Raw genomic sequence first — 27464 nt, forward strand, 5'->3', positions numbered from 1 at the left:
TCGTTAAAACATTTATAATGATTTTACACTAGTAACCCTACAATAGTAAACATAAAATACAGCTGTATTACTTTGTATTTAATTCTGTTGTTTGCAGAAATTTAATCCTTATAAATATGTTTTTCATGCAAAGTATTAAATTTTATTTGTAAATTTTCTAAAATGTGGTGCGCCAAAAGTATACCAGCACCCTTCTGATATTTATGTTTTTTTAAGTGGTATCCAATTTAACAATATAGCGCCTGATATTAATATCAGTGGGATGTGCAGTATAATTAGCATAGTAATTCTTCATTAAATATAACTATTTCACAATGTTGATAAACGTATTCGGTCGGACAGGAAAACTCTTCACGTGTATGGCACAAAAAGGGTAGGATTTCCTACAAGATATGTCATAATATTTTTCCGAAGATAAATCCTAAGATATTTCCTAGGATTGATCTCGAAGTGTATAGCACGCCTTAGCGAAGTTAAGTGCTATTTTTCAAGTGATGAGGCAGTACTCTCAAGCAATATGCATTATATTACAGCATCAAAGAAAACATACAAAGATTCCTCTATGTCAAACAGTGCTTAGCAATCTCCTCACTAAATGCACACTCCGCAATTTCATCTTCAAGCAACACTCGTAATTCTTAACATTCAAAGAAAACGCAAACACGTAAAATGTTATTAAGAATGAATAATCTTTATGCCAAATGGACGTTCACTTCCCTCACTGCTCAAATATATGAGCAAATCTTAAACCTGAAAGAAAGCACACACGAAGTTTTATCAACAATAAACACCATTTTAAGAGTAAAATTTCAAGTGGGTGTATTTACCGTTTCATTCAGGGGTACAAGTGGATCTGAAAAGGTGGGGGGACGCATGATGTCACGCCGTCCCCCGTGCCTATCTTTGCCCATTGTATTTTTTTAGAAAGTGGGGGACGCCACAGATATTTTCGAGAAGTGAAGGAACGACGTCCCCCTCCTTCCCCGCACTTTTACCCCTGCTTTCATTTATTGACTAATTTCCATATCACTCGATACAGATGATCAAAGAAAGATCGTACCAAACTTCATGAAAATAATATTTACAACCAACAGCGAAATAAGAAAAGTATACTATGCTATTCAAAATTTACGACAATGTCCACACACACAAAATCTAACCCTAAATACTAATTTTCACTGTCACCTTCAAGGTAGTCACCTTGGGCTTGCAAGCAACGATTACAATGATTTCTCTATAATTAGATACTATGCCAGAAGTTTACTGGGTGTAGTGTGTTCAAGAAATGTTGTGATTCGGATTGGATATCTTCGATATAGTTAAAAACGACCCTTTCACCAGAATTGAACTTTAGGGAAGGTGTAGAAATCAAAAGGGTTAGTAGGTTAGTGGATGGGGAAGGGGGTATTGACCATGCTTTCTTGTCGTGATAGTCTTGTTGATTATCGTTCAAAAGACAAGGAAATAAACTTCCCTGCAATCCGTTTCATAAGTTAGAATGCATTGACATATTCCATATGACAGTACAACTTTATTACAAACAGCAGTGATTGTCTGCATTGTGTTCTCTGGATAGCGATGGAATGAATCATGGGTCACGTTTTTTGTCCGAGTCATCTCGGTTTAGGTATTGCCTCTCAGACCCGATCTGACCCGAACAGATCCGATGTCCCGGAAGCAGGCAATATATATGCTGTGAAGCATTCTCACAGAACTTTATAGTAGATTAATGGTGTTCATTAAACTGTTTAGTAGTTCGAACATTCATTTGTTTGATTCTCGGTGCGATGTTTCTTAATCCAGATACTATGTATTGTATATCTCGAATATAACTTCATGTTTATCGTTTTCTCATACTGAAAAATGGTGCAGTGATTTTTGTTTGTTAAGAAAACACCATTTGGGCTCAGCATAATATTTTATATTTGAAACGACAAGGTTTACATGCTCTCTCGATTAAATATTAATAATCTCCCATAAGAAAAGACCCAGCGTATCTTTTTGGTGATTTGCATGCGTTTATACTCTAATAAACCTTTAATCAGGGTCGGCCTTAAGCCGATTGGACCGATTGCTCCCAATCGGGCTCCACGCTACTGCCGTCTACTCTACTGTCCAGTCTAATCTACTCTCCAGCATGGTTTTAAAAGCATGTTAAGCTCCAGAGCAAACAAGTGTGTTGTGATCCCTATGACCAAATTTTGCTCCTAAAACATGTAATATTAATATATGCCATTCTGCACGCGGCCCCCGGCCAAGAGGCTATGGTACCACTAAGATGGCTTCTGTTGCAAAAATAGATATTATATCCAGGGAGTATTCTGCACACCCCAAACACACCCAACACTCCTTTAAATTTCCTTACACACACACACACACACACCCCTGGTCGTAAAAATATTGTTTTCTTTGAGTTTATGTAAAAATGTATATCAATGTTCTGAGTGCACTCCATCTTTTATTTTGAACACCTCGTTAAGAGAAAGTTCCTGGCGTTCTTATTGATTGTTATGTGATTTGGTACTGCCGTTAATACCGAGATGGTATCAAATAAATCAGCCTCAGTGCGACTTCTTTCCAAATCTTTTCTTCTAGCTATATTAAAAATACAAAACTAAAAGACAAACTTTGCCCTCTCCTGGGAGAAATCCCATGGATTTTTTTTCCTGTGAACAAATCAAGTCAGGAAAACCGAATGTATACTAGTGCGTACTGAATTGGTAGCTGTTTATGAAGGTTTGTTTTCTAACTTGAATAATCCAATGGAAAATATGTCATTCGTTATCCATAGTTCCTTAAGGTTTGTGATCGTCTCATCACCATTTCATATTGTATGCAGTCGATAATGATTTCAAGCTGATCATACCTTTCATAAGTAGCTACTTACGATGTTCTCACTAAAGTACATTAGGTTTTCCTGAGTTGAATTCTTTTTAAAATGTTGTTAAATATTTGAACCAACGAATTCATATCAATGTACTTTTCATTATGTCTTGCAAATATAAACTTATGGAAACGTAGACTTCACCACTGTATTTCTCGTAAAATTCTAGCACAATTTGATATATATTTCATGACTCCCTTCCTATTTTAAAAAAAGTCGAGCGAGATACAAGATGGAAAACTTCAAGATGGCGTCCATGATAAGCATACCTTCAAATAGATGTATACTTCCTCCCGGTGTCGGTTAATGTGTTTTTTTTCTCTCATCCCTTTACTAGGTTTAAAAATAAAATGAAATTTTCAAACTAGAAATACATTCTTATGGCTTATTCTGATCAATCAGGTTTTTGGGTACTGCTGCCGTTTTTATGGACGGTTACATTTTAAATTTTACTTACGCTCGTTTCTTGATATTCCGCACTTCTCTGCAAAGTTTGGTCAAGAAACTAGATTTCGACATTGATAGGTATACTTGTAAGAGAAGAAAACTATAGAATACTAATACAGAACCTTCTTGAAAAATTGCAAGGCACAAGGGTGAAATATGTATTTTAAAATTCATTCACTATCTGCATTTCCATTTGAGTTATATCTCTGAAAAATCAGCTGTTATAAGCAATGAACAGGGTGAGCATTTTCACCAGAACATTTTGCAGATAGAAAAACATTATAAAAGGAAATGGGTACACTGAGAAAAATCCGTTCTCCGGACAGCGGTATATTGTAAAAATATACGGAATCCTCTTGCTTACTACAGAAACCAGTATGGAGCATACGTTATCCATACGCTACATACGCACTGCCCTTAGATATACATCATGCCGTTGCAGGATATCTGACATCTATCAGTTTACCGCATATCATATGTATATACTTATGTTACATTCCTCAGCTATATGTTATACACGTCCATTTGTATGTAGGATCCTGACCGTCTATACTGTTTCATACGGAATGTACGTATAGATGGAACACTTATACGGAAAGTATTATAAAACATGCGTTTTCAATTATACGTCTGCTGTACGTTAAGTCCAAAAAATACAGGAATTACGCATGTAACCAACCTTTTTAAGTACACAACATATATTTTTTTCTCAGTGTATAATCACTAGACCAGCAGGGAGAGCACGATATATATATTTATAGGTTCTACAGGCCTTCGTGCGAGTTAGTTGTAAACCTGGGGCCCCGCAAAATGTTCCCATTCGGGCTCCGCACCAGCTAAGGCCGCCATTGCCTTTAGTTATCTTTCGGTAAAATTCTTTAACGCACTTAAATACGAACAAGCGAGCAAGAAATTATAGGCTTACTGAGAAGACAGAAAGAGAGAGAGAGAGAGAGAGAGAGAGAGAGAGAGAAGAGAATCAAGTTGTAGAATTCCATTACCAACCTCACAAATACTCTCCATGTGTATGGCAATGTTTCGTTCTCCGGACCACTCTGTCTCGTGGGTCGAGTAGTTCACCGGGTCACATTGTGTCAGTCCAGGTCATGGGTGTGTCCAGTTTACTGAGACGGGTGGGTCTTGGATATGACTGTCTCTTGGTCTTCCAGATGACAAGTCACGAAGTTCGTGACCCTTCTTATCAGTGGTGTTTCCAAGGATTACTACATACACTTTCAGGATCATTTCTGGAGTTGTGAATGATAATGGCCTACTCAATTGTCTCTCATAGGTTTCCTCGGGGTTCTCCCGTTTCCTCCCACTTTCTTCATTCTACCATTTCACTCATCTCTCATCATCACCGTCTCCTTTAGCCTAACCGGCATAACAGTGGGACGTAAAACTTAAAGATTTCATTTCATTTTCAATTGTCTCTCATCTCCCACGGACCTTTGGCTCTCTTTGAAATGCTTAAACAACTCAAATATTCCTGCTTAGTTTAAAGTGAGCTCACCAAGAGCCTCCTTTAGCATTCAGTGGATTTCAGTTGTAGCTTTCTACACCTTGAAACCTAATTTCAAAATTCGCAGACATAAGAGAACAGAGCCCAACGAAACCAACAAAAAGTAAGAAACACATACACTCATAACAATGTTATATAGCAGACAACTAGTGCAAATTCACATCAAGAGATTACAAGCGGTAGGTCCTAATTATTGAAAATTTTGATAATATCTCGTATAATTGCCAAACACTACTAACTGACTGATATATCTTCGCAGTTCTGTAACGCATTATAAAATTTTAACAGTCATTATTCTCAAGATATATGGTAAGTGTTCGCAACCAAGAAAACTTCAAGCCCTAAGGAATAGAAAAGAGATCTTGAATTGCCATGTGACAGTATTAAATTCACTGCCTGGAGAAATTTTGCTTCAGAGAATACGAACCTGACATTTCTTGGCACGAATATGATGCGGATGATGCTGAAGATGTAGAGAACAATTATGAAAATATATTAAACAGAATGAAATGTGGTGATTAGCTAGTATTACTCTAATGGATAATTTTATTGATATATTTGTTTCACTTGGACACATTTTACAGCTCTCTATGTCCTCTAATATACTAAAATAAATATGTCACAAACGTAACATTTCTGTCTTCTGCTGTCTGAAAAATTTATACATGTATACACTCAGTGATGTTCCAAGTTGAAGTTTTATACATGTTTCTGGAGCAGTACTTTTCCAGGCAGCCAAAACCTTGCTCCAAAGAGCAAACTTGGCAGTATTCCAACAACAGGGAAAAAAAGTGAATGAAAGACCTGGCTGTGGCGGATATTTCCATGGGCGACTGAAATGAGGTAAAGGCGCCACACACAAAGGATGTGATTAAAAATGTGTGTCAGCTAGTATCTACAGTGTCGTCCTGCTTCAAAGTGAAACATATTCTTTTTAAAATGTTATTTTGCTAGAATGATTATCATAATTGGTCATATTCCTTATAAACAGTTATGTATTCCATGCGAATCACCTCTAAGAATATTCGGTAAAAAGAGAATAGAGGTTTACCTGGTGTTTAATGGTTAAATGGTAATGATAAACATACGAATGACAAAATGGGGCTATAGTCATGTACCTTAAATTTGTTATTTTATTAATTCTTCCATGTCCTGAAAGAAACAGCACCGTCATTACAGATTTTGCTTGTGAGGGACGGGGTGGAAAGGCAAGAGTCTTCTCCAATGTTAGATTCTCGCGTTTTTACAATAAGGTTGGTTGTCCACACATTGGGCTTTAAAACGGAAGGCTGAGGTATATGTTGAAAGTTATCCTCTCCAACATAATACACGAAAGGAGCGATCCATCCTTTATATATATATATATATATATATATATATATATAAAATTAGAGTATTAGTTTCTTCTCTTTCCCATAATATGAAAATAGAAAACTGGAAGAAATAATATAAACTTTTAATATTATGATCGATATTAAAATTATTAGCGGAAGGTTAGAACAAAGAAGAGAGGAACTCTGATATTGTAATCCCTCTTCTTAAATAAATATTTAAATTAATAAAACGACAGACTTTATTATTCCAAAACAAACAACAGTTGTTAAAAATGATGCAGATTTTATATTTTTTGGGTTCTACTTTATTGGTTTTTAACTTTTTTGTGTACAACATGAATAAAACATTGCACTCACACACTAGTAATTTGGGATATGTGGGTATATTCATCACATTTAAAGAAAGACGCCCACTGATTATTCGTTTTTCATATTGTCACAAACAATTCACGAGTTGGCAGCTCAATTCGGGGCTTAGAGGGCAGGTACATAACATGCAAATGAAAGAGAAACTAATACATGGGAAATAAAGCCACTCTCGCTAGTTCCACTCCCATCAACACAGGAAGCAAGGGCGCCGATTTCTCTGTAAATTTGGAGGGCTCTTTCAGATGCAGAAGGCATATATAAAGATTTTGAGACAAATTACATTTAACTTATGCCAAATGTTGTATATTCATACTAACTGTAACTACGGAATATCTCGTTTATTCAGTGAGATTGGTGTCTGACAGTTCCCAGACGGATTGTAGGAAGCGAGTTTATCTGGCAGTGACGAATTTAGTGGCATATTTCTGACAATTTTCATATAAAGTTAACAGAAACATGGCACTCACCTAAAGTGAAATAACCGAAGTTTTATATAAAATTGCAACGCAGATGAAACATAATGAGATTTCTTTCAAGTTTATATTGTTTAATGAAACAAATTCTAGCCGGACGCGATATTTGAACTCACAAACTTCTGACTCAGATATTAATACTTCTTATGAACTACTATTTGTGTGATTTTATTGATAAACCTATCAGAAGTTATCCTAAGATACAAACAAGATGTACTTTCGCGTAGAATTTAACTGACACAAGCCTCATCAAGCATAAAAATTTTCCAACGTAGATTAAGTTTTTAGATACATCATGCATCAAGTATGCATGTGTAAGTTTTGTGTATGCATCAAGTAATATTGGGAATAATAAATTTAATATGAGAAAATTATGATATTTGGAATTATATTATCAAAATATTAAATTTCTGATGTTTAGTCAAAATGTATCCATGTTCTTAAAACAACTTTCAGTAATACAGAGCATTTTTAAGGCACACTTATGTGAGACGGGATTTTTAAAAGTGTATATGACGTTACTAATAAAACGAAGAATAAACTTCACTAGAGTAGACAGGATCACGGACTAGAAGTTTCAATTTTGTCCGGCAGATGTCAACAGCTGGAGGAATTTTGCTTTCATTTAACGATGAGATTAATAACTTTTATTGTATTTCCAAAAAAACGGAATTCGAAAATTAGGTTTCGTTCAAGGGTTATCGTGTATACCAACGGACAAACTTTAAGTCGCCGTTACCCGTTAAGATCTTAACGTATTGACTTTATTAACTAATATGGTCGAGATAATTGCTCTAGATATCTATTGCAAAAAAAAAAAAAAAAAAAAAAGAAAGAAAAAGAAAGAAAAACAAATATTTCGATATTCCGCTTTCGTTCTACAATTTTTGTATGATCTAATGGAGGGACATAAATCATCGTTACCCGTTAAGATATTAACAAATTGATTCAATTAGCAAACCCACCTACTCGTCCGAGATAATAGTTCTACAGTAATTATCTATTGTCAGAAAAGTGAAAAGTTTGATTGCGTTCAAGAGCTAATGTGAGGAATAAAATACCTACGGATATTACAATATTGTAAGTCCTAATTGCATAATCCTAGTAAAAAGAAAAAAAAGTAACAAAACTTGAAGCTTCTTTAAAACCTACTCTATTTGTTTCTCTATTTATTATATCGTTTGAATACATTTGAATTTTAAGGGGAAAGTTATAGTGTACTAATTTTAAAGATTATACAGTGCGTTCAAAAAGTGCCTCCACAGATCATTATAGCACAAGAACTGGCTACACACCGTGTTTATTGCGCATTGTAACTCTTGTTCAGGACTAAAGTCTAGCTTTATTCATTGTGTGTGTCAGACATCTGCATAGCATAACATACCCATAGAAATACATAAAACAAGGTATAATCTTCAATACTCTACAATCTGAGTAAATGCACTAATTAACATATCATGTTTGAGTCACCAACCGACCTTAAGCGAATCTTATTTATACTTAAGAAAATAATGTATGATATTGAAGCACGGTAATTTGGTAGCACAGTTCTAATTCCTGGTATGGAAGTTCGTTGTAGATTCAATAAGGAATGCATTAATAGGGGCGCTCGAGGAGCTTTTCCCAAATAAAAATAGTCAAAATTTTAAAGTAAATTCAATACAATTTGAGATGATAATCATGTCCATAAGCTTTCTGGGATTCTCCAGTGCCATTACTGAATTAATTTACATGTTGACAATATTTATTTTATATATTGTTTCGTGTTTACCTTTGTCCTCTTTTGCAAATAAAAGATATCGGTAAATTATTTATATTAGTCCATGAAAGGTATATAACTGATATAATTGGATGACTTTGGTAAGTAGTGGTCTATGTGGAAATTTACACACCGACTGAAGTGTTTTGAATGCATGAGTTAACATTTAAATTAACAAATAAACAGATGCGATAGCACAGTAATAATAACAAACTTGTTCCAGTTGAGTGATTACTGAATGAAATAAAATGAAATTTCCAATTTCTCCTCCCACGTTCGTCCCCCTGTAGCTAAGAGAAATGGGTAACTAATGCAAGTGACTGATAATAACGAATTGGTGGAGTGATCAAATGGTGAGAAACGCCAGAACAACGAGAAAACTCACTGACACGATGTTATTCACCACAAATTCACATGGTTTGAGATCGATCCAGAGACCATTCGACCACAGGTAAGCGCTTTTCCACTGAACCACAGTATTCCCTGGATACTCAATGAGTAAAAAAATTCTGATACTCGTATGTCATGACAATTAATATCACAATACAATGTTCTAGTGACTGAAGCAATATATGAGAAACGAACCTCCACTAACGAAACTTAAACAAATGGGTAAAGTCTTCAAACAATTGATTTTATGAATATACGTTTTCTTGTGAACCTTATAATGCATACAAAACACAGTGCGCTTACAATATACTCTTTTGTAAGTGTACCAAGGGAGCCGATCCTGGGGGGAGCGAGAAGCCCCCCCCAAAGCTCATGTTTCCTATTGTATTTATGAATATACAATATTTGGCATAATTTGAGTGCAATTTGTCTTAAAATCTTCATATATTACCTTCTGCAACTGAATGCCCACCCCCTAAATTTACAGAGAAATCGGCGCCCTTGAAGTGTACTACCGTATACCAAACATTATTCACACTCAGAACTGATGCAGTATGTTCAAGATACTATTTTGTATTTGTTCTAAAGAAGAAATTGATGTTTTAAGCTAACATATTCAGTATACAATGAATTTCTACTAATATTCCCTTCACTCAGGTCTCGAAAAATTCAGGCGTCGAGTTGCAACTATTACTGGAAATACGAGTCTGGTGCCTGGATAATTTAAATCTAAAATATGTAAATATGTGTATCAAATTGAATTTATATTATTACGGTGCCTAGATTTGAGAAGTGGCACTTAGGTCAGATTTTAAGGCACTGTTCTTCTTCATGCTCTTTCGGCAGCCTAACTACCGGTACCACTAGTCTGCCTCTGTTCTCTATCGCTTTCTTTAGCTCCACACTACCGCGGTGGTCACGAAAGCATTCCTATTGTAGAAATACAGTAATATAGTCTAGGCGTTAATACATGACTTCGTATAGCATTAAGATCGGAATATTCCCAAAGTAAAATCATAGTTATAGCATTGGCGTGGGTGACTAGTTACTAATATGTGCAATAAATGGTACGATGTAAAGAATGTAAGGCATTAAGAGCTTTTTGGTCGAGAAAATGCTATACGCTGTAGCCGTAGTTTAATAGCTTGGAGATTCACTACATTGATAATTGTATGCCGATAATTTTTCTCTACAATTAAGAATGGGAGAAGTGGATAATCGCCAAGGACATGAACCTTCAAAGTTCTGGTATCCAAGTTTTAAAAATAAAAATGGTTCCGATCTGTCTAAAATATTTGTAATGATAGAACATTACAGAAGACATTTAGGGTATTTTACGTAAACAAGAAAAATGTATGTTAGCAACACTCTTTTTTCAAAAAAATATACAGTAAGTATCACAGTTTACTTATTTTTTCACTTTGTTGTTACTATGCCAGTAAATTTATTTATAGTTCATAGCAAGAAGTTGCAATATAAAAGCATTCATTGAAACTTTCAATACAACTCATAGAGACAACTCGATATGTGACATCACATCAAACAGGTCCTTTCCCTTTCCGTAACATACGCAATTCATTCTTCCGTTGTTTGTCCCTTTGTATCTCAGTAACTAAGAAATATTTCATTGAGATTTTTGGAATATGTTACATTAACCCTCCATAGCCCGCGTGGTCAATTGTAACATCAAGGCACGCCCGCGGAGTCTCACTCTGCAATATTTATTTATCTTATTTTAATGTGTATTTTGTTTTGAAGCGATATTAAATTGTTTAACATTTTCTTTGCAATGTTTCTGACAATTTCCCACATATAGTTCACAGCACAAACTCCTTTAACAGCTGTTGACAAACACCGTGTGCGTGGGTTTTCTTGGGGTTCTCCCGTTTCCTCCCACTTTCTTCATTCCATCATTTCATTCATTACTCGATCATCACCGTCCCCTTTAGCCTAACCGGCATAACCGTGGGACGTAAAACTCAAAGATTTCATTTCATTTCATTTTTTCCTTTAACAGTTCTAAGAAAACTACAATTTCTCTATAAGCGGTTCTCTATCGAGGCCAACATATTACAGCTACAAATATAGCTGTTTTTATTTTTAAAACTTGGCTGCCAGAGCTTTGAAAGTTCATGTCCTTGGCGATCATCCACTTCTCCCATTCTTAATTGTAGAATTATCAATGTAGTGAATCTCCATGCTATTAAACTAAGGCTATAGCGTATAGCATTTTTTGGACCAAAAAGCTCTTAATGTCTTTTAAAATAATCTATCTTCCTATCAATACATTCTTTACATCGTACCATTTACTGTACCGAGAACTATCTTGGCAGTGACGTCAACGCTCTCAGTTGCAAGGCTACCAACTTACGATATTCACAAATAGTGCTTCGATGGCACACTGAACGCTTCGCACGTCATGTCATAACTACAGTTTAAAATAATGCTGGTACCGAACTAGAGAGAGTTTAGATAACAATGTATTTGAATAATACTAGCATATATATGTGCATTGTTACGACAAAGAAAGAAAAAGTAAGATTAGACCCTATATTTATGTCGTCAAACGACAATATCTTTCCTTTCAAAAAGCAGTTTTTTATTTCCAATAGATTTTTTTTTTTTTTTTAAATCCTAAATCCCAACTTGCGCAGTATTTGTTGTAATGCCCACTCAGAACCTTTGAAGTCAATGCTTTTCTTAAGTTCACACAATAATTTATTTAAGGTGGCGACAATGCCTTCAGCACAGAGATTGTGAATTGTTCTACGAACTACTACTTCATCGAAGGAATCTAAATTTGTTTATCTTTTCTGTGTATTTGACCTTGCTTTACAGGGTGTTAAGACGGGTTGTCCAGACTTTACTCCTTCTCTTTCACAATTCGCCACACTGATCTCTCACTGACACATGTTGATCGAGAGGTTTCATGAACACGGTCAGATTTATTATTGTTTGCTGTAAGAAAAGTTGTAAACATTAAAAACAATGTCTCCTGCATCACAATGCAACGGCTTGTCTTTCTTTAAGGTACTATCATCCATTCTTATACACAAAATTTTGAGAACGAGAATAAAACCAAGGATTGACAATTTTCACCAGTCAGCACAGACTGTACAGCCCTACACAAAGAAAACACGCGCTTTTCAGTTCATTTCATTTCGCTTTTGTTTTTTAATTTGTTTGTATGTTTTTCCTGGAAGTGCTGTTCTTATGTCCTATTGGTAAATGTTATACTTTTCGAAGCTACATTCACTAACCCCGATGCTCTGTTTCCGCGACCAGGAAACACGTTCACATATCATCCTCTAACTCAAGGACCGTGATAGGTAAAGACATGGGGGTTTCTTTAAAATAAACTTTGGACTTCCCTTCCCATTTCGTCCACTGCATATGTGTGTCTATCTTCAACAGAACGAAAGTTTGTAGCATGTTGAAATCTGAGTGTTGTTAGAACAGAACAAACACAAAGAGCTATCATTTAAAATTATTTTCCACATACTTATAATATAAAATAACCATATTCTTCATGAAAGTTTAGCATTTATGTCTCCTCGAACTCCAGTTATCGTTATACAAAGATGACAAGTATATTTATCAAAAACGAATCTCCCATTTCGGTTCATTTCCTTTCGCTTTCCTGTTGTAGAGAACGGAGCGTGCTTTTAAGTTGGTATTTGTGTTCGCGCATTTTTTCTTTCCTGGGATTGGACATTAAATTGAACGAAGCGCCTGCTTTAACCAATGGGATGGCATTTGAGCAAGAGCGAAGTCTACGTCACTGCCAGGATAATTCTCGGGCACTCACCACACGCCAATGCTATAGCCCACGTGCTACGGCCTGTTAAAGACTAGTTTTACCGGATGAAATCTTAAATTAAAACTTTCGGTGAGAAAGGAAATATCCATTCTCTTTCATTTCCATAAGATCTCGTTCTCTAACATACATTTGCTTGTCTATCACGAGCACGAATCTGAGACCTAGAAGTGATGACAATCATTCTTAAACAGTTTTTGCAATAATCTTTTATAGTACGTACCTAGCCAAAGCCTTTTGGCAATATCTGGGGGGAAGATCAGGTGCAAGAGACTAACGTTTTTCTCTCTTTCTTTATCAACTGCTCTATTCGCCTCTTCAATAGAACTCTTTAATTTGTCCATACGTCGTCTCAAACCATCCTGTAAGATATAAAATAAAAGAATAACAATTATCTAATAGAAGCATAATACATAGTAAAATTGTGGTTCTCCAAAATTTTAAAATAATATTTTTCATCCTCTTTACAGCATATTTCAGTATCTTTTCCCACATTGACGTACTAATCATGTTTTGTAAAACAGGAGGAAGATGTTTCAGAGTACATAAGCATGTCAAGTCGATTATTAGATAAAGTGTTTGTTTTTTTTATTTGGAATTTAACATCCCATTCAAAACCAAGTGTATATGAGATATTTTCAAATTTATCAACATGGGATCCTGATTATATGGATTTCCACCGGGCAATGTAGCTAGGTCCAGACACAAAACACAGGAATTTCCTCTTTAGTTGTTAGGAAAGCTGATACAAGAAGGAAATAAAAATTACTAGAGTTTCATTTGTTGACTTCAACAAAACATGTAATGAATAGCTGCGCGGCCGAGAGAGAAAAAAAGTAAAAAGAAGGTAATGGAAAAGTCTAACGAAATAGCATACTTTTTTTTTCTGCTTAATGAATAAATTGAATGTAAGATGACATCATATAATTATTACATCAGGGCATCCATTGAAGTCAACAGGGACAAAACACACAGATTCTAAAATAACTACCAAAGATCCGAGGATGAAAGAGTTTGGTTTGTGCAGGCAGTTCAAAAAACTATCTCTCATTTTATATTTGAAATCTATTACTCACAACCGATAGAATAGCTTATTTATAATGTGATATACAGTGTGTCCGGAATGGGACTGACGGTTTTTAAAAGAGTATACTTTTAATATAATCAGAGATACAGAAGTAAAAAAAAAAAAAAAAAAAAAAAAAAAAAAAAAAAAAAAAAAAAAGGAAAGCTCAAAAAGTTTTGTTCAGCAAATTTTCATACTTCAACAACTACCAGTGACGGCGTTAGTATTGCCGATAAACAGAAATGGCGACAGCAGTCGAAAAGACGCAATGCGTCTGGTGGTTTGAAGAGGCAAAAAGTGTTGTTCAAGTTCAACGAAACTTTCGACATGTTTACCACAAGGATCCTCCATTACGCAAGAGTATCCAGGCGTGGAAGGATCAATTTTTATCAACAGGGAGTGTAGTGAAACAACAGCGGTGGTAAATCGCGTGTATCAGTAGAAAATGCGGAAGAAATAAGAGAGTATTTCTCACGTAGCCCGAGGAAGTCAATTCGCGCAGCGAGCAGCCACGTGGCAATTCCAAAGTCAATAGTGCACGATGTGGTACACAGACGATTACGTTTGCGCGCGTATAAGGTGCAATTGTTGCAAGAAATTAAGCCCATCGATAAGCCACAGAGAGCGCATTTGCTACTGAAATTCTGGACAGGATTGATTATGATCATAATTTCCTATTGAACGTTATTTTCTTTGATGAGGCAACTTATCACTTGTCTAGCTGTGTCAACAGACACAATGTTAGGATATGAGGATCTGAGAATCCGCATGCTTACATAGAACATTCTAGAGACAGTCCCAACTTGAATATTTGGTGTGCTTTAAAACATAATGCAGTTATAAGCCCCTTCTTTTTCAAAGAGCAAACCATAACAGGAAATGTGTTCTTAGACATGCCTCAATACTTTGCTGTTCTCCAGTTACAACATTTGCAACCTCAAGTAATATTCCAATTGGTTGGTGCCCCGCCACATTGGAGTCCACAAGTGAAAGAGTACCTTGATACTGAATTTCCTGGCCGTTGGATAGGCAGTGATGGGCCATTTAGGTGGCCTCCGCGCTCTCCCGATGTTACCTCTGGACTTCTTCCTGTGGGGGTATGTGAAAGACCTTGTGTATTCTGGTGAAAAGGTGCGTAACCTTCATGAACTGAAGAATCGTATTAGGAATGCGATTGCTTCATTAACACTTCAGATGTTACAGAATACGTGGAGAGAGATTGAGTTTAGGCTAGATATTGAAAAAGTTACAAAAGGAGCTCCTGTGGAGTTACACTGAGTTAGAACGACTTGTTAGTAAGACCAAATAAACTTTTTAAATTCTCCTTTAAAAATGCATTTTTTCCTTCCGTATCTCTGACCATATTAAAACTATAAACTTTTAAAAACCGTCAGTCCCATTCATGACACCCTGTATTACTGTGATTGGGTACCTATTTTTCGAACATTACCATACAGATGTATATGGACCGCTTGGGTGCTAATTGATGTAACTCCAATTTTCCAGGAGAAAACTTTTCTCAACATGTCTTGCAAATCGCATGAAGTGAATAGTATTCACTATCATCATTAGAAAATAAGCTTCGTAATTATTGTTTTGGTTGCAACCATAAAATAAATATGAATTTTTCACAAGATATTGGAGTTCTCTCCTGAAAAATTTCTACTTGGAGTTACATCATTGGCATTCAAGTAATGCATTTGCATATAGCATGTTTCCATACAACGAAAATAAACATAAATGTGTACATTGCCGATATGTGCTTCATATCCATAGTGTATTTTGTATCTCTAATTAGCAATACAAAAAATAGTATGCAAGAACTTCGTCTTAACAGTTATTTTACTTTCTATGTTTGTTGCAGTTTCGTATTTCACTTGTCTACGTCTCGTATAATGAAATTATATTTATTTATATTTTTATTACAAACGCTCACCTAGAACTAGACATTTTCAAAAGCAAAGCGGTTACCTACAAGGTTGTCACGTAGGACAAAGGACAACATTTTGCCATCCTTACAATTTCTAATTGTCGAGAAGCTGTCTTCAGGAATCTACTGGAGGAGTATTGGTCATCTACGGCTCACCAACAGAGTCCTTGGTAGATTTCTACGCGAAAGTGCAAAACCTGGTAACTCATCAAAACCAAACTTTTTAGAAGGGCAATAAAACCGTTCTGCTTTTACATTATCTTATATGCGAAACGAGGTTTTAAAAAGTTAGTTTATCACATTTTTATTGGGTTTTCGTTTACGAGCTTTTGTACACACGTAGATTCAAATGCGGGAAATTGAATGCAACCAAAATTAAAATACCATAAAAAGTGGAGATACGAGGTTTTGCAGAGCAGTCTCGAGACGAACTGCATAACACCACGCTGTATGTTGAAGTCACAAGTGAAGATAGTTTGTAATTTAGATATAAATTGTCCTCCAAATAAAGGTTTTAATAACATTTTATCTTTTCCTCACAATAATGTTAAACTTTGTTGTAAACATTTACCAACCAAAAGCAAAGGTTGAAAGCGATAGGCCGAAACAACATTCAAAAAAATTGCGGCTACACCTCATAAGAGAACATTAAAGTGGGCACGTTATTCAAACTAGACCTAAGCAACGGTCAGATTTTGATTTTGTAGCTGAAAGTGACGATGAATTTACTTTCCTTAGCAACAATACTAGACTTCGCTCAGGTGCCAAACTTAAATCTTGTTTAGTGTTGTGAAGGGTTGAAAAAAAAAAAAAAACGGAAAATTTTGAGTAAAATACCAGGTTTTTTTACCATTTTTCCCGAGCTTGGAAAAAATGGAAAGTTTGGGAAAAATTAAAATTTTCGAATATTTTACTATATATTATGCTTTTAAAATTAAAACTATTTTATGTTTACTAGTTTAGAGTTAAGATAATTAGGTACTTATGTTTCTTGTATTAGAATAGGGAAATTTTGTTGAATTGAATTTGAGTTTAACGTCTCTTTCAGCAGCGAGGTCATATGAGACGGGACCTGCTGATTAACGTGAAATCTGAACCATATGAGCTCCCACCGGGAATCGAACCCAGGTGGAAATGTTGTGGCAACAAATATATGTGCACCACTCATCCGAACACTTTTAAGTTACCACCGTGATAAAAATAGAGGCATGGCTACAAAAGAAACTAAAATTTCCCTAGAAGCTTAATTAATGTAGACGGATTTGAATTATCTTAAGTAATCTTATGAAGTTCTCGCTTGATGACAGGTAAGTATTAGAATAACGGGGCCATAATATGTTAAACATATATTTTATAGAAATATCTTCTTTGTGCTATGTAAAATTTCCGGAAATTTGGAACCCATTAGAAAAAATCATTTGTTCGGAAATATTGACAAAAACCGGAAAATATAATTTAAAAACTACCGGTATTTCTTCGTCTGATGCTTGAGCTTTTCTATTTCAAGTGTGTCCCTGCTGATGCTGCTATCGATGTGTGTTTTCTCATATCTCCCTCGAAAGAGGAGGCACAAGTTGCTGTGACCAAGATCGTTCAATACTTGGATGCGGACAGGGTTCTTTCCCAAAAACAAAGGGAAGGTTTCCTCCGTAGAAGATCGGCGGGGTGAGGCCGAAGAATGTTTCACTTGTTTTCATAGGCACACTTGAAACAGAAAGGCTGTAATGTTACTTGCTGTAATATGACTGCAGCATATATACACTATGTATTTCGCTGACAGGAAAATACTTAAAGCAACAGGTTTTAATTTTATTTTATAGTTTTCTGATTTCTGGTAAAATCCCTCTTTATTATTTGTATATTTTTCAAATAACTCAACGGTGGGGTCACTCGCTCGAAAAAGTGTAACACGCTTTTTCAGGCCAAGCCATCCTGAATGAGGTTTTCCTGGGTTTTCATCATTCACACCAGGCAAATGCTGGAGTGGTATCTAACTTATAGGTAACAGACCGGTTCCTTCCTTTCCCAATCATTTCTTCCTTCCATTTCCCCGGATTGTGTGCTCGCCGAGGGACGTCATCCCTCAAATTGTGAAGGGCTAAATGGCCGTAGATGACGAAAGCCCAGAAATGTAAATCCTAAATCGAATAACTCAAAAAGAGATATGATCTTAATGCACATACACACATACACCGCATAAGTGAGTAAATTTGAGCAGCGAGAAATATATTAAATGGTGGAATATGTGAAACTTCGTTCTTATTATTATAGAGTAGCAGAATACTTGTTCTTCGCACGGGGAGAATACGTTTCCTTTTGGACATAAATACACCAAAACTGTTAGCAATCAACTTATGGACCCCCAAAACTATGAATTCGACACTAATATCGGTCATTTTAATTATCTTTACATGTCACCACCCCCTTAGGAGTATTAATTGGACTGAGTTTGGATTTAAACGTCATCGGCTGTCCATCTCACCGACCCCGAAAACTATGGATTCGACAATAATGGCCATTATCAATCACTCTTTTATATTTCTCCGTCCTCCAAGTTACGGGACTGAATTTGGATTTAAATTGCATCGGAAGTGTCACTGTTCATCTCAGCGACCTCGAAAATTATGGGTTCGATACTCGTATCGGTCATTTTCGATAGCTATATATCCACTTCTCCTTCCATCAAGTTGCGCCTTCAAAGTGAAATGGTAAAAATCACCCCAAATCTCATCTATGTTGAAAATTTATCGAGGTCGGTCCGGTGGTTCAAGAGTTATTAAGTTACAAACATAGTCACTATCATTTTGATACATATAGATAATTTGTCGCACTAAAAAACAGGTATTTGTTTACATACAGGATTTTGTAGATAAAGTCTATATACAAGTCTATGTTAGATAATTAAATAATAGTAATTATATGTTTTAGTACATGAGTATTAGTGAAATTTGCTTACTGTTTTTTTTTCTTTTAATAAGCAATTTGGTTAAAATTAACAAAACTTCACCAGATCAAAGAGCATACTAAGAATTCAGTTTCATTTAAGAGATCTATTTGTTGCAACAGAAACGGTTCATTATGGTAGGTTTATATGTAAGTGTAAAACTTCTATAATTAATGCACATCCACGAATAAATGAAGAAAAAATACGTAACAGAGGTTAGTGTAGATTATTAATTTTCAAGAATAATTGCAACAGTTTTATTTTGGAGTACTTTTTTTTCTAAATATTCGCAATATTGAAATTTCTGAACTTACATTTTTCATGTGATCGAAAAAAAGTTTCCATTACTAGTAAAATTAACGTAATAGAAAGATTTTTATTTTTCCCCAATGTTTCCAATTTTTTCGGAAAGAAACCGGAAAAAACGGGTTTTTACCAACATGTTTAAAATTTCCGGAAGTTTTACAACACTAATCCTGTTAAATCAAGACGACTAGCTATGTTAAAGAAACAAACGGCTGCAAAGACTGTGGTGAAGTGTAAAAGGAAACCAAGAAAACGTGATTGGTTGTGTTATGCTATATGCAAATTATGATTGCACAATAATTGTACAATTTTTGATACATTTTGTATCGATTGCAGACATAAAAACAAGTCAAGTTAGTTTAGTATGTTTGTATATGGAAATGTTTCTTCCACGTTACGCGATTTTTAGCATCTTCTTTTAACTTCCAATATTTTTGAAATCATCGATCAGTCGTATTCTTCTTCCTATTCCTCGCTTTTCTTCCATCTTTTCTTCTATGGTGGAAGAAGACAATTTCTTCGCAAGATGTGCCCATTCCAATTGGCCTTCCTACAAAAGATGCTGGCTAAAAGCGTCCTCTTCTCTCCTATCCGCTTTAAAACATCTTAGTTTGTTGCTCTGTCCTTTTTACTTTCTCCATCTTTCTCCAATATCTCATTTCGAAACTCTCTAAGTATATCTTCTCTAACTTTCGTAATGTTCAAGTCTCGGTCTCTTTTTGCTCTAATACCTATCGATAGTTTTTCTGTTCTGATACCTATCGATGGGCTTTTTGCTCTGATACCTATCGATAGATTTTTTGCTCTAATACTTATCGATAGGCTTTTTGCTCTGATACCTATCGATAGATATTTTCCTCTAATACTTATCGATAGGTTTTCTGCTCTGATACCTATCGATAGATTTTTTGATTGATTGATTGATTTTGAGTTTTACGTCCCGTTCAGCAGCGAGGCTATATGAGACGTGGACCTACTGATTAACGTGGAATCCGAACCACATGAGCTCCCGCCGGGAATCGAACCCGGGTCTCCCACGCCAAAGGCGCGTACGCTAACCGCTTAGCCACGGAGGAGCTCTCGATAGATTTTTGCTCTAATACTTATCGGTAGGTTTTTTGATTTGATACCTATCGATAGGTTTTTTCCTCTGATACCTATCAATAGATTGAAGTCCGACAGACAGACGGACATAACCGTTCTAAAAAACTACCTATACTTGTAGCGTAATTTGGCATACTTATAGCGAAGCATAATTTAGAAGTCTGAAAGATAAGACAAATTGAGACCGATTTCTTTATGTGTATAAAATGAAATTTCTAAATTATTTCCACAAAGAAGACAGAAAATCCAGTTGTGGTAGTCTCATTTAGTTAGTAACGGGAGGGTCATTGAACACAAAAGAGTTCTCTTAAGCGCCCTCTGAGAGAAGATCGTCAACGTCCAGTCTTGTTACGAAGAAAGCGTCCTGACACCACTAAAGCCTCTTTCCCGAAAGGAGATTTGTAACAATGGCCTGTCATTCCCTCCCGTTTTGTGGAAGAGGATAAAAACCTTTTCTTCCAAATAGGACTTCACTCCAATTATCTGGAGAATGCCAACCTCTTACGGAATTCTCTAATGTCAGAAACAGTTTTTCTCAAACTACATGATTTCTTGGCAAGCAAGATGAAAAGAAGCGGTTGAACTAAAACTGAAACCTAACTTTGTTAGTCCCTTGCTCAGTTGTTGGCTGACAGAAGAAAATAAACCGTTTTTTATCAATAACGTATATTTGTGAACGAGAAATGATTATAAAACGAATGTTGCAAAATAAGATGGATCTGAAACAAAATAAGTTAAAATGAAGAGCAAGATAAGAAGGAACTAACGAACGTGTTTATGTCTTATCTTGTTAAGCTCTTCGCTAAGCTTATCTCCAATTTTCTGAATTTCATTGAATAACTTAGAGGCAATCAAGAATCAAAAGTGTAGAAACTGAGCCTGGTTGTACCTATAGAAATATTAAATGTACTACATTTTTTAAAAATGAATATAGTATTAATCGACTTCAACAAAAGCGCTGAGGTAGAAAATAATAGAATTACTGGAAAGAAAGAAATCATTCATTACTATTATCTATAAAATACTGTATTTCAAAATTTGTGGTGATCATCATCATAAGAATTCTACCATTATTGGCAGGTCACTTGTTGCAAATGAGAAGCTTCCATGCTCCACGGTCTTCCGCTAACCTCTTTGTCTTTACGTTCGATTTTTCTATTTTGATATCGTCCATTAACTGTAGTCTTCTTAACCCTTTTCCTCTCTTTCCTGTCACCATACCCTCTAGCACGTCCCTCATGATAAATTCCTTCTTAGCCAATGTCCCAACCAGTTTCTCTTCCTCTTCTTAACAATATTTAAAATTGTTCTTTTCTCCCCCACCATTTCTAACGTAGGAGAGATTGAGGGGGAGATATATTAAAACAAATAAAACTTAATAACTCTTGAACAACAAGAACCATCTTGATCAAATTTGCCACATAGATGAGGTTCGGGCCTGAGAGTTTTTACTATTATTATTAATATTATTATTATTTCATTTTGACGGTGCAACTTCGGAGAATGGGAGGAGCGGGCATTTGGAGGCCCGGGGTTAAAGAAAATATATGTGGCCACTGCAGACTTCACCTAATACATTTCTGTGAAAGTACAGTAGGAAAGTTAAGGGAATACGTTTCATATTTTTGGTCATATTTTATTCAATGATGATGATTGTATCTTTATGATTCTTTTTAGATTGTCAGTTAAGATTTTGATCAGAGTGGAGGCCCCTATCCACCTGGAGGCTCGAGACTATAGTTCCCCTAAACCCCCCTTAATCCTGGCCTGGAGAGAAGAAGATATTAAAAATGATCGAAAATGACCGATACTAGTATCGAATCCATACTTTTCAGGGTCGCTGAGATAACAGTGACACTTCTGATGCCGTTTAAATCCAAATTCAGCCCCGCAACTTGAGAGAGGGGGAAGGAGGAGATATATGAGGAGTTGTGCTTTTAAATTTTTTATTTCAACCCAGCGAAGCGGGTAATCATTGCTTTCAGTCTATGAGTTAAGGAATTACAGGCCTAGTCAGATACATACACTATTGACACTATCAGCTGTTGAGAAGTTTCATGGTCTAACTACAAAGACTCTCATCAGAAAGTGTCAAAATTTATATGGAACCTGCGAGAAATTATACTTTTTGAAACTAAAAAAGAATACCGTAAAACGGGGCTACTTTGACAGGTTTTGGACTAGTTTAGATGTATACACGGGACACTTTCTGCAACCAATGAATGATACTATTCTCATCATAACAATAGGTATCTAGGCTATCACATCCACTACTAAACCTAAGTCTCTACAAGTAAGTTTTGGCGGGAAGAAATTAAGAAATACCGGTCAAAGTAGCCCCGGGGGTGGGGCTACTTTGACATCTTATGTATTTGCTACATAAGGTCAGAGTTACTCAACGTATGGAGTTATTTATGTAAAGTGTATAAAACACTGTTTTGGTCATGTGTAAGGCACGGTATGCTGTATACTTGATAAGCACGTAATCTTTATTTTGTTGTGGTACATCATTATACACCACTATACAAGTTTTTCTAAAGCTTTACTTTTAACATCTTTTACTTTGAACATACACGGTGCTTTACCTTACATTGTTACTTTATTTTTTACTCTACTTTATTTTTTTTTACTTTACTTTACTTTTAACATAATTACATATGTACCGGTATGTTATCTTTACATGTAACAATGGAAAGAAAAACCTTAGTCGTCAACATCACAGTCGTAACACGCATATTGAGGATTTTTCGATCTACCATTACAAAACCCACACACCCATTTTTTGCACAGGACACACTGAATCCACTCTCTTCCACTCTTGTACTTTCGATAGTCACACATACAAATGGCACAGATTTTTTGGGGAAATAAACAGTGGCGGATCTAGAAGTCATTATATTATATATTGGGGGACAGGAAGAATATTGAGTGGGGGTAGAAATACAATGGGAGAAATCCCTCATCCCCTCCGGCAATTCGCACCGTGGACACCATATCAACCTTTATCTATGAAAGTATATGTAACAATTCTCACAGGAAGCACGAATTGCTCATCTGTCAAAGTAGCCCCGCCCTATGTCAAAGTAACCCTAAATGTCAAAGTAGCCCCGTTTTACGGTACTCATAATCGGGTCATGTATAGTGCCGGGCTTAGGCTTGATAGGGCCCTAAGCAATTGAAAGTAATGGGACCCTTTACACACACACACACACACACACACACACACACATATATATATATATATATATATATATATATATATATATATATATATATATATAGCTTTTTTTCTCAGCGACAGCGACAAAATGTCGCCATTTTTGGGTTTTCAATATATGCTATATGGTAATTAATGGATCTAATAGATATCTAAATACGTTTACACATCAAATATGTATTTTATTAACATACATATTGATCAACTTACAACATTTACAACCAGTGGCATATTTAGGGGGAGGGCTATCCGGCTCAAGCCCTTCCCAAAACAAATTTGTTCTATGTATAACTTCATTAAAATTTATCGGCACCTAAAAGGAAAAATACAAGAGCTTATTCATGTGTTGTTTATAGTCCGCCCAAAACAAGATCCTAAATACGCCACTGTTTACAACACAGCAAAATTCTCTAGAAAAAAAAATACGGACTCATAATTTAGTCTCCGGAAGCTTGCTATAACATGAGATAATAAGAGGTGTCAATATATTAGCAAACTGATAATAATTATACAGGACAAGTCAAAATGATGGACCAGATTTCAGAAAGTTATTCAATGAAATCTACACGTATGTTATTGTGAGACATGCGCTTCGAAAGGCTAACTTGCAAAGTTTAGTTTCCACCCAATGTTTCCACTTTCTACCGCAAGGAATCAGCAGCGAGCAGTTACGAGAAATGGCGTTGAATACAATCCAGGAATCTTCGTATGCTTCATTATCATATAAACAAAACTGTGATTATTATACACATGACTTGACTCCATGTGATTTCTTCATGCAGGGTTTTGTGAAGGATCATGTTTACGTACCACCACTTGCAACAACATTGAATGACCTGCGTGCCCGCATCACGGCAGCCATTGGTGATATTGACCGCTACATGGTGGAAAAGGTTTGGCAGGAGATAGACTATCGGTTTGATGTGTGCCGTGTTACGCGAGGTGCTCACATACCACATTTGTGAATATGTTCCAAGAAAAATTTTACAGTTTATCTATCTTAGTACATGTTTAATAATAACATATGTTTGTTTGATTTCACACAATAAATTTCTGATATCCCTCACTTTGGTTTTCCCAGTATATAGCATTATTAATAGGTATGACTATAAATTAGACACAATACAATTGTAGTTAATAGAATGCATTTATATTATATCAATATTATCATATCACATTGCGCTGTTAATAAATAAAAACGAACGACTCAGGTACCTAAAACAAATTATTCATGCTCCTTCTCTTTCCACAAGTGAACCATTATTGACACTCTATAAGTCACTATGAAAATGAGTGGCATGGATAGTAACTCCGAATATTATCAAAATACTTCTTGACACTACTTCTAATACGTACAGCGAAATATCACTAATTTCGCGATGTATCACCGCTTAGCGCTGTAATTTCTTGATACTTTACTATTATTTCGTTAGCTTGTTTCATGTCTTTTTCTTAACGAATCCACTGTTACCAGCCCCGATTTCTTGTCATATTCCAAAGAATTATAGAAAGGGCAGCACTAGAGTGCTATCAGCATACAAGTACAAGATTCCATAACACTTGTACTGTGTAATCTTATTAAAGTAGCTGCTGAAAGTAATGAAAGGGAAACAAGGTCCCCATTACAAGCAGGACTCTGAAACAAGGGCTGCATTAAAAGTGGAGCTGGAAAAAAGGCGCCACATTACATGCATGCCTAGGAAACAGGGCCTCACTATGAGCGGAGCTGGAAAACAGGTCTCCCATTACAAGTGGGGCTAGATAACAGGAACCCTATTTCAAGCAGGGCTTAGGAAACGGGGGTCTCATTTAAGCGAGGCTAGGTAACAGCGGCCCTATTACAAGCAGGGTTGGAAACAGGACCCCATTACAAGCGAGGCCCTTATTACTTGCTTCATAAGAGCCTAGTGTATAACAATACAAAATAACGTTGTTATATGTGCGTTTTATCTTATTTGCTTCTATTATTATTTGGAAATTATATTACAGACAGTTATTGTCATTAAATTTTGTTTACATTTATGTTCTATTAATTTTAACGTTGCGAATCTAATTTCTTTACAATCTTAATGGTTTCTGGTTACGAAACTTATTATCATATCAGCAAAGAAACTCAAACATTAGGAGCATTTACGAAGCCAGCTTTAGCATTTTTGAAATTAAATCAAATCTTTCAGTTTTACGTCCCAAGTGTACGCAGCTAACTTAAAGGAGGCGATAATAATGAGAAATTAATGAAATGATGGAACGAAGAAAGTGGGAGGTAACGGAAGAATCCCGAGAAAACCCACGCGCATGGTGTCCACCACAAAGTTCACTTGGCGCGAGCTTTAATCGAACCAAGGACTCCATGCACCAGAGGTGAATACTCTACCACTGAGTCACAGTGGCCCCTTTTGCTTTTTTGTATATCGAAAAACCAAAGAATGATATTAAAGTTCCTCGTGTAATTTTGAAATGCTTATATACTCTGGGCCACCAAAGTAAAGAACCTCTACTTAGTGGGTATTTTCGAGGAAAAGTTAGCATACAACATTTTCGCAAAGTTTAATGTCTACATAATACAGATCCACTGTATGCAACCTAATTTAGGTCTCCATTCTTTTGTAATATTCACCAGAAAAAAATATAGGTACTATCCAACCTTTTTTGTACGTATATTGAGATGACAGGTACACTACAGAATTATATTAAAATCTCTAGATGACAGGAGACTTAAAACTTAGGCTCACTGCAACTAACATTACTCACAAGAGTTTTGTATTAACAAGAAGGACGAAATATGATATTAAATTAGAAATTTTATATCAGATTCAAATATACATATACAGTACAATCATCAGAGTTATTAGAAGCTTGGGTCGAAAGCAAGCTATAAAAGTAACCAAGAAAGTTCTGTCGCTCTTTCACCCACCACCTTCAAATATCGACATGTCACCTAAGACGTACCTGGAAGATCGTAAATAATCCCCATCAGCATCGACGACTTGCCATGGATTCCATCTCGGTAGAACTTGGTAGGCCGTGAAGCGAAGATCGTATCAAGTGTATTTTGCACGTCTACTAGGGATTTGAAATGGCGTTCGTCCTCTAAGGTGATTGTCCAATCGGAATAGAACAGGTGATAATCGGACGGTGCAATGACCGGGAAGTATGGCAGATGCAATAGCGTTTCTCATTTAAGGCGTAGAAGGTCATCTTAGCCACGTGGACCTTCTGGTGCAGTGCTGGTTTCTCCTGCTTTGGAACCGGTTCATGGAATGCTAACCAATGATGACGGCGCCATGAAGCTTCGTACAGGACTCATTTCTCATCACATGTCAACACCCTGTCCAGAAATGGCTCCTTCCTCAGACGAGACAGCAAAGAAACACAGGTGTCTGCTTGCGTTGCCTTCTGGTCCGGAGTCAAATCATGTGGGACCTATCGACCCAAATTGTAGTGCTTCCCAAGTTGATGGAGGTGCTGCTGAATGATTTCTCCACTCACACTAGATTGTAGTCCCACTTCTGACACGTCTGGCCACTGTTCGCCTAAATTTCCGCCTGAAGATCTTCATTTTGTACATGTGTTGGTCTTCCTGCACGTGGTGCGTCTTCTGGTGTTTCGTCACCGTCCAAAAACTTGTTAAACCACCGCTGCACTGTCCGCATAGTCAAGACAATCTCACCAAAGGCTTGGCATATCTTCCGCCTCCCTACAGCAGAGTTTGAACTTGTACAGCATGCACACCCTTATAACGCACTGTGGAGGCCGCATGTTGACTCTGTGCTGACGCAAGTTCACGGTGTAACAGAACTATAGTATGTTGGATATACCCACACCAACAACTGACCTTCGCCTTACCTTCATTCGCATACAACTCATAGTATAAGTGCTAATTGAACACAGACCTCCACTAA

General features: G+C 36.1%; 1 protein-coding gene across 1 annotated transcript in view; it reads right to left on the bottom strand.

Moving 5' to 3' along the window:
• LOC145667722 (head-specific guanylate cyclase-like) overlaps window positions 1-27464 on the bottom strand; it is a 649486-nt gene that overhangs the window by 230435 nt on the left and 391587 nt on the right. Inside the window, exon 6 of the mRNA XM_081735178.1 lies at window positions 13219-13357. Coding sequence (XP_081591304.1) covers window positions 13219-13357 — 139 coding nt within the window. The remainder of the gene's footprint in view (window positions 1-13218; window positions 13358-27464) is intronic.

The sequence above is a fragment of the Thermobia domestica genome, chromosome 1 (assembly GCF_964235325.1).
Source record: "Thermobia domestica chromosome 1, izTheDome1.hap1.1, whole genome shotgun sequence".
NCBI lineage: Eukaryota > Metazoa > Arthropoda > Insecta > Zygentoma > Lepismatidae > Thermobia > Thermobia domestica.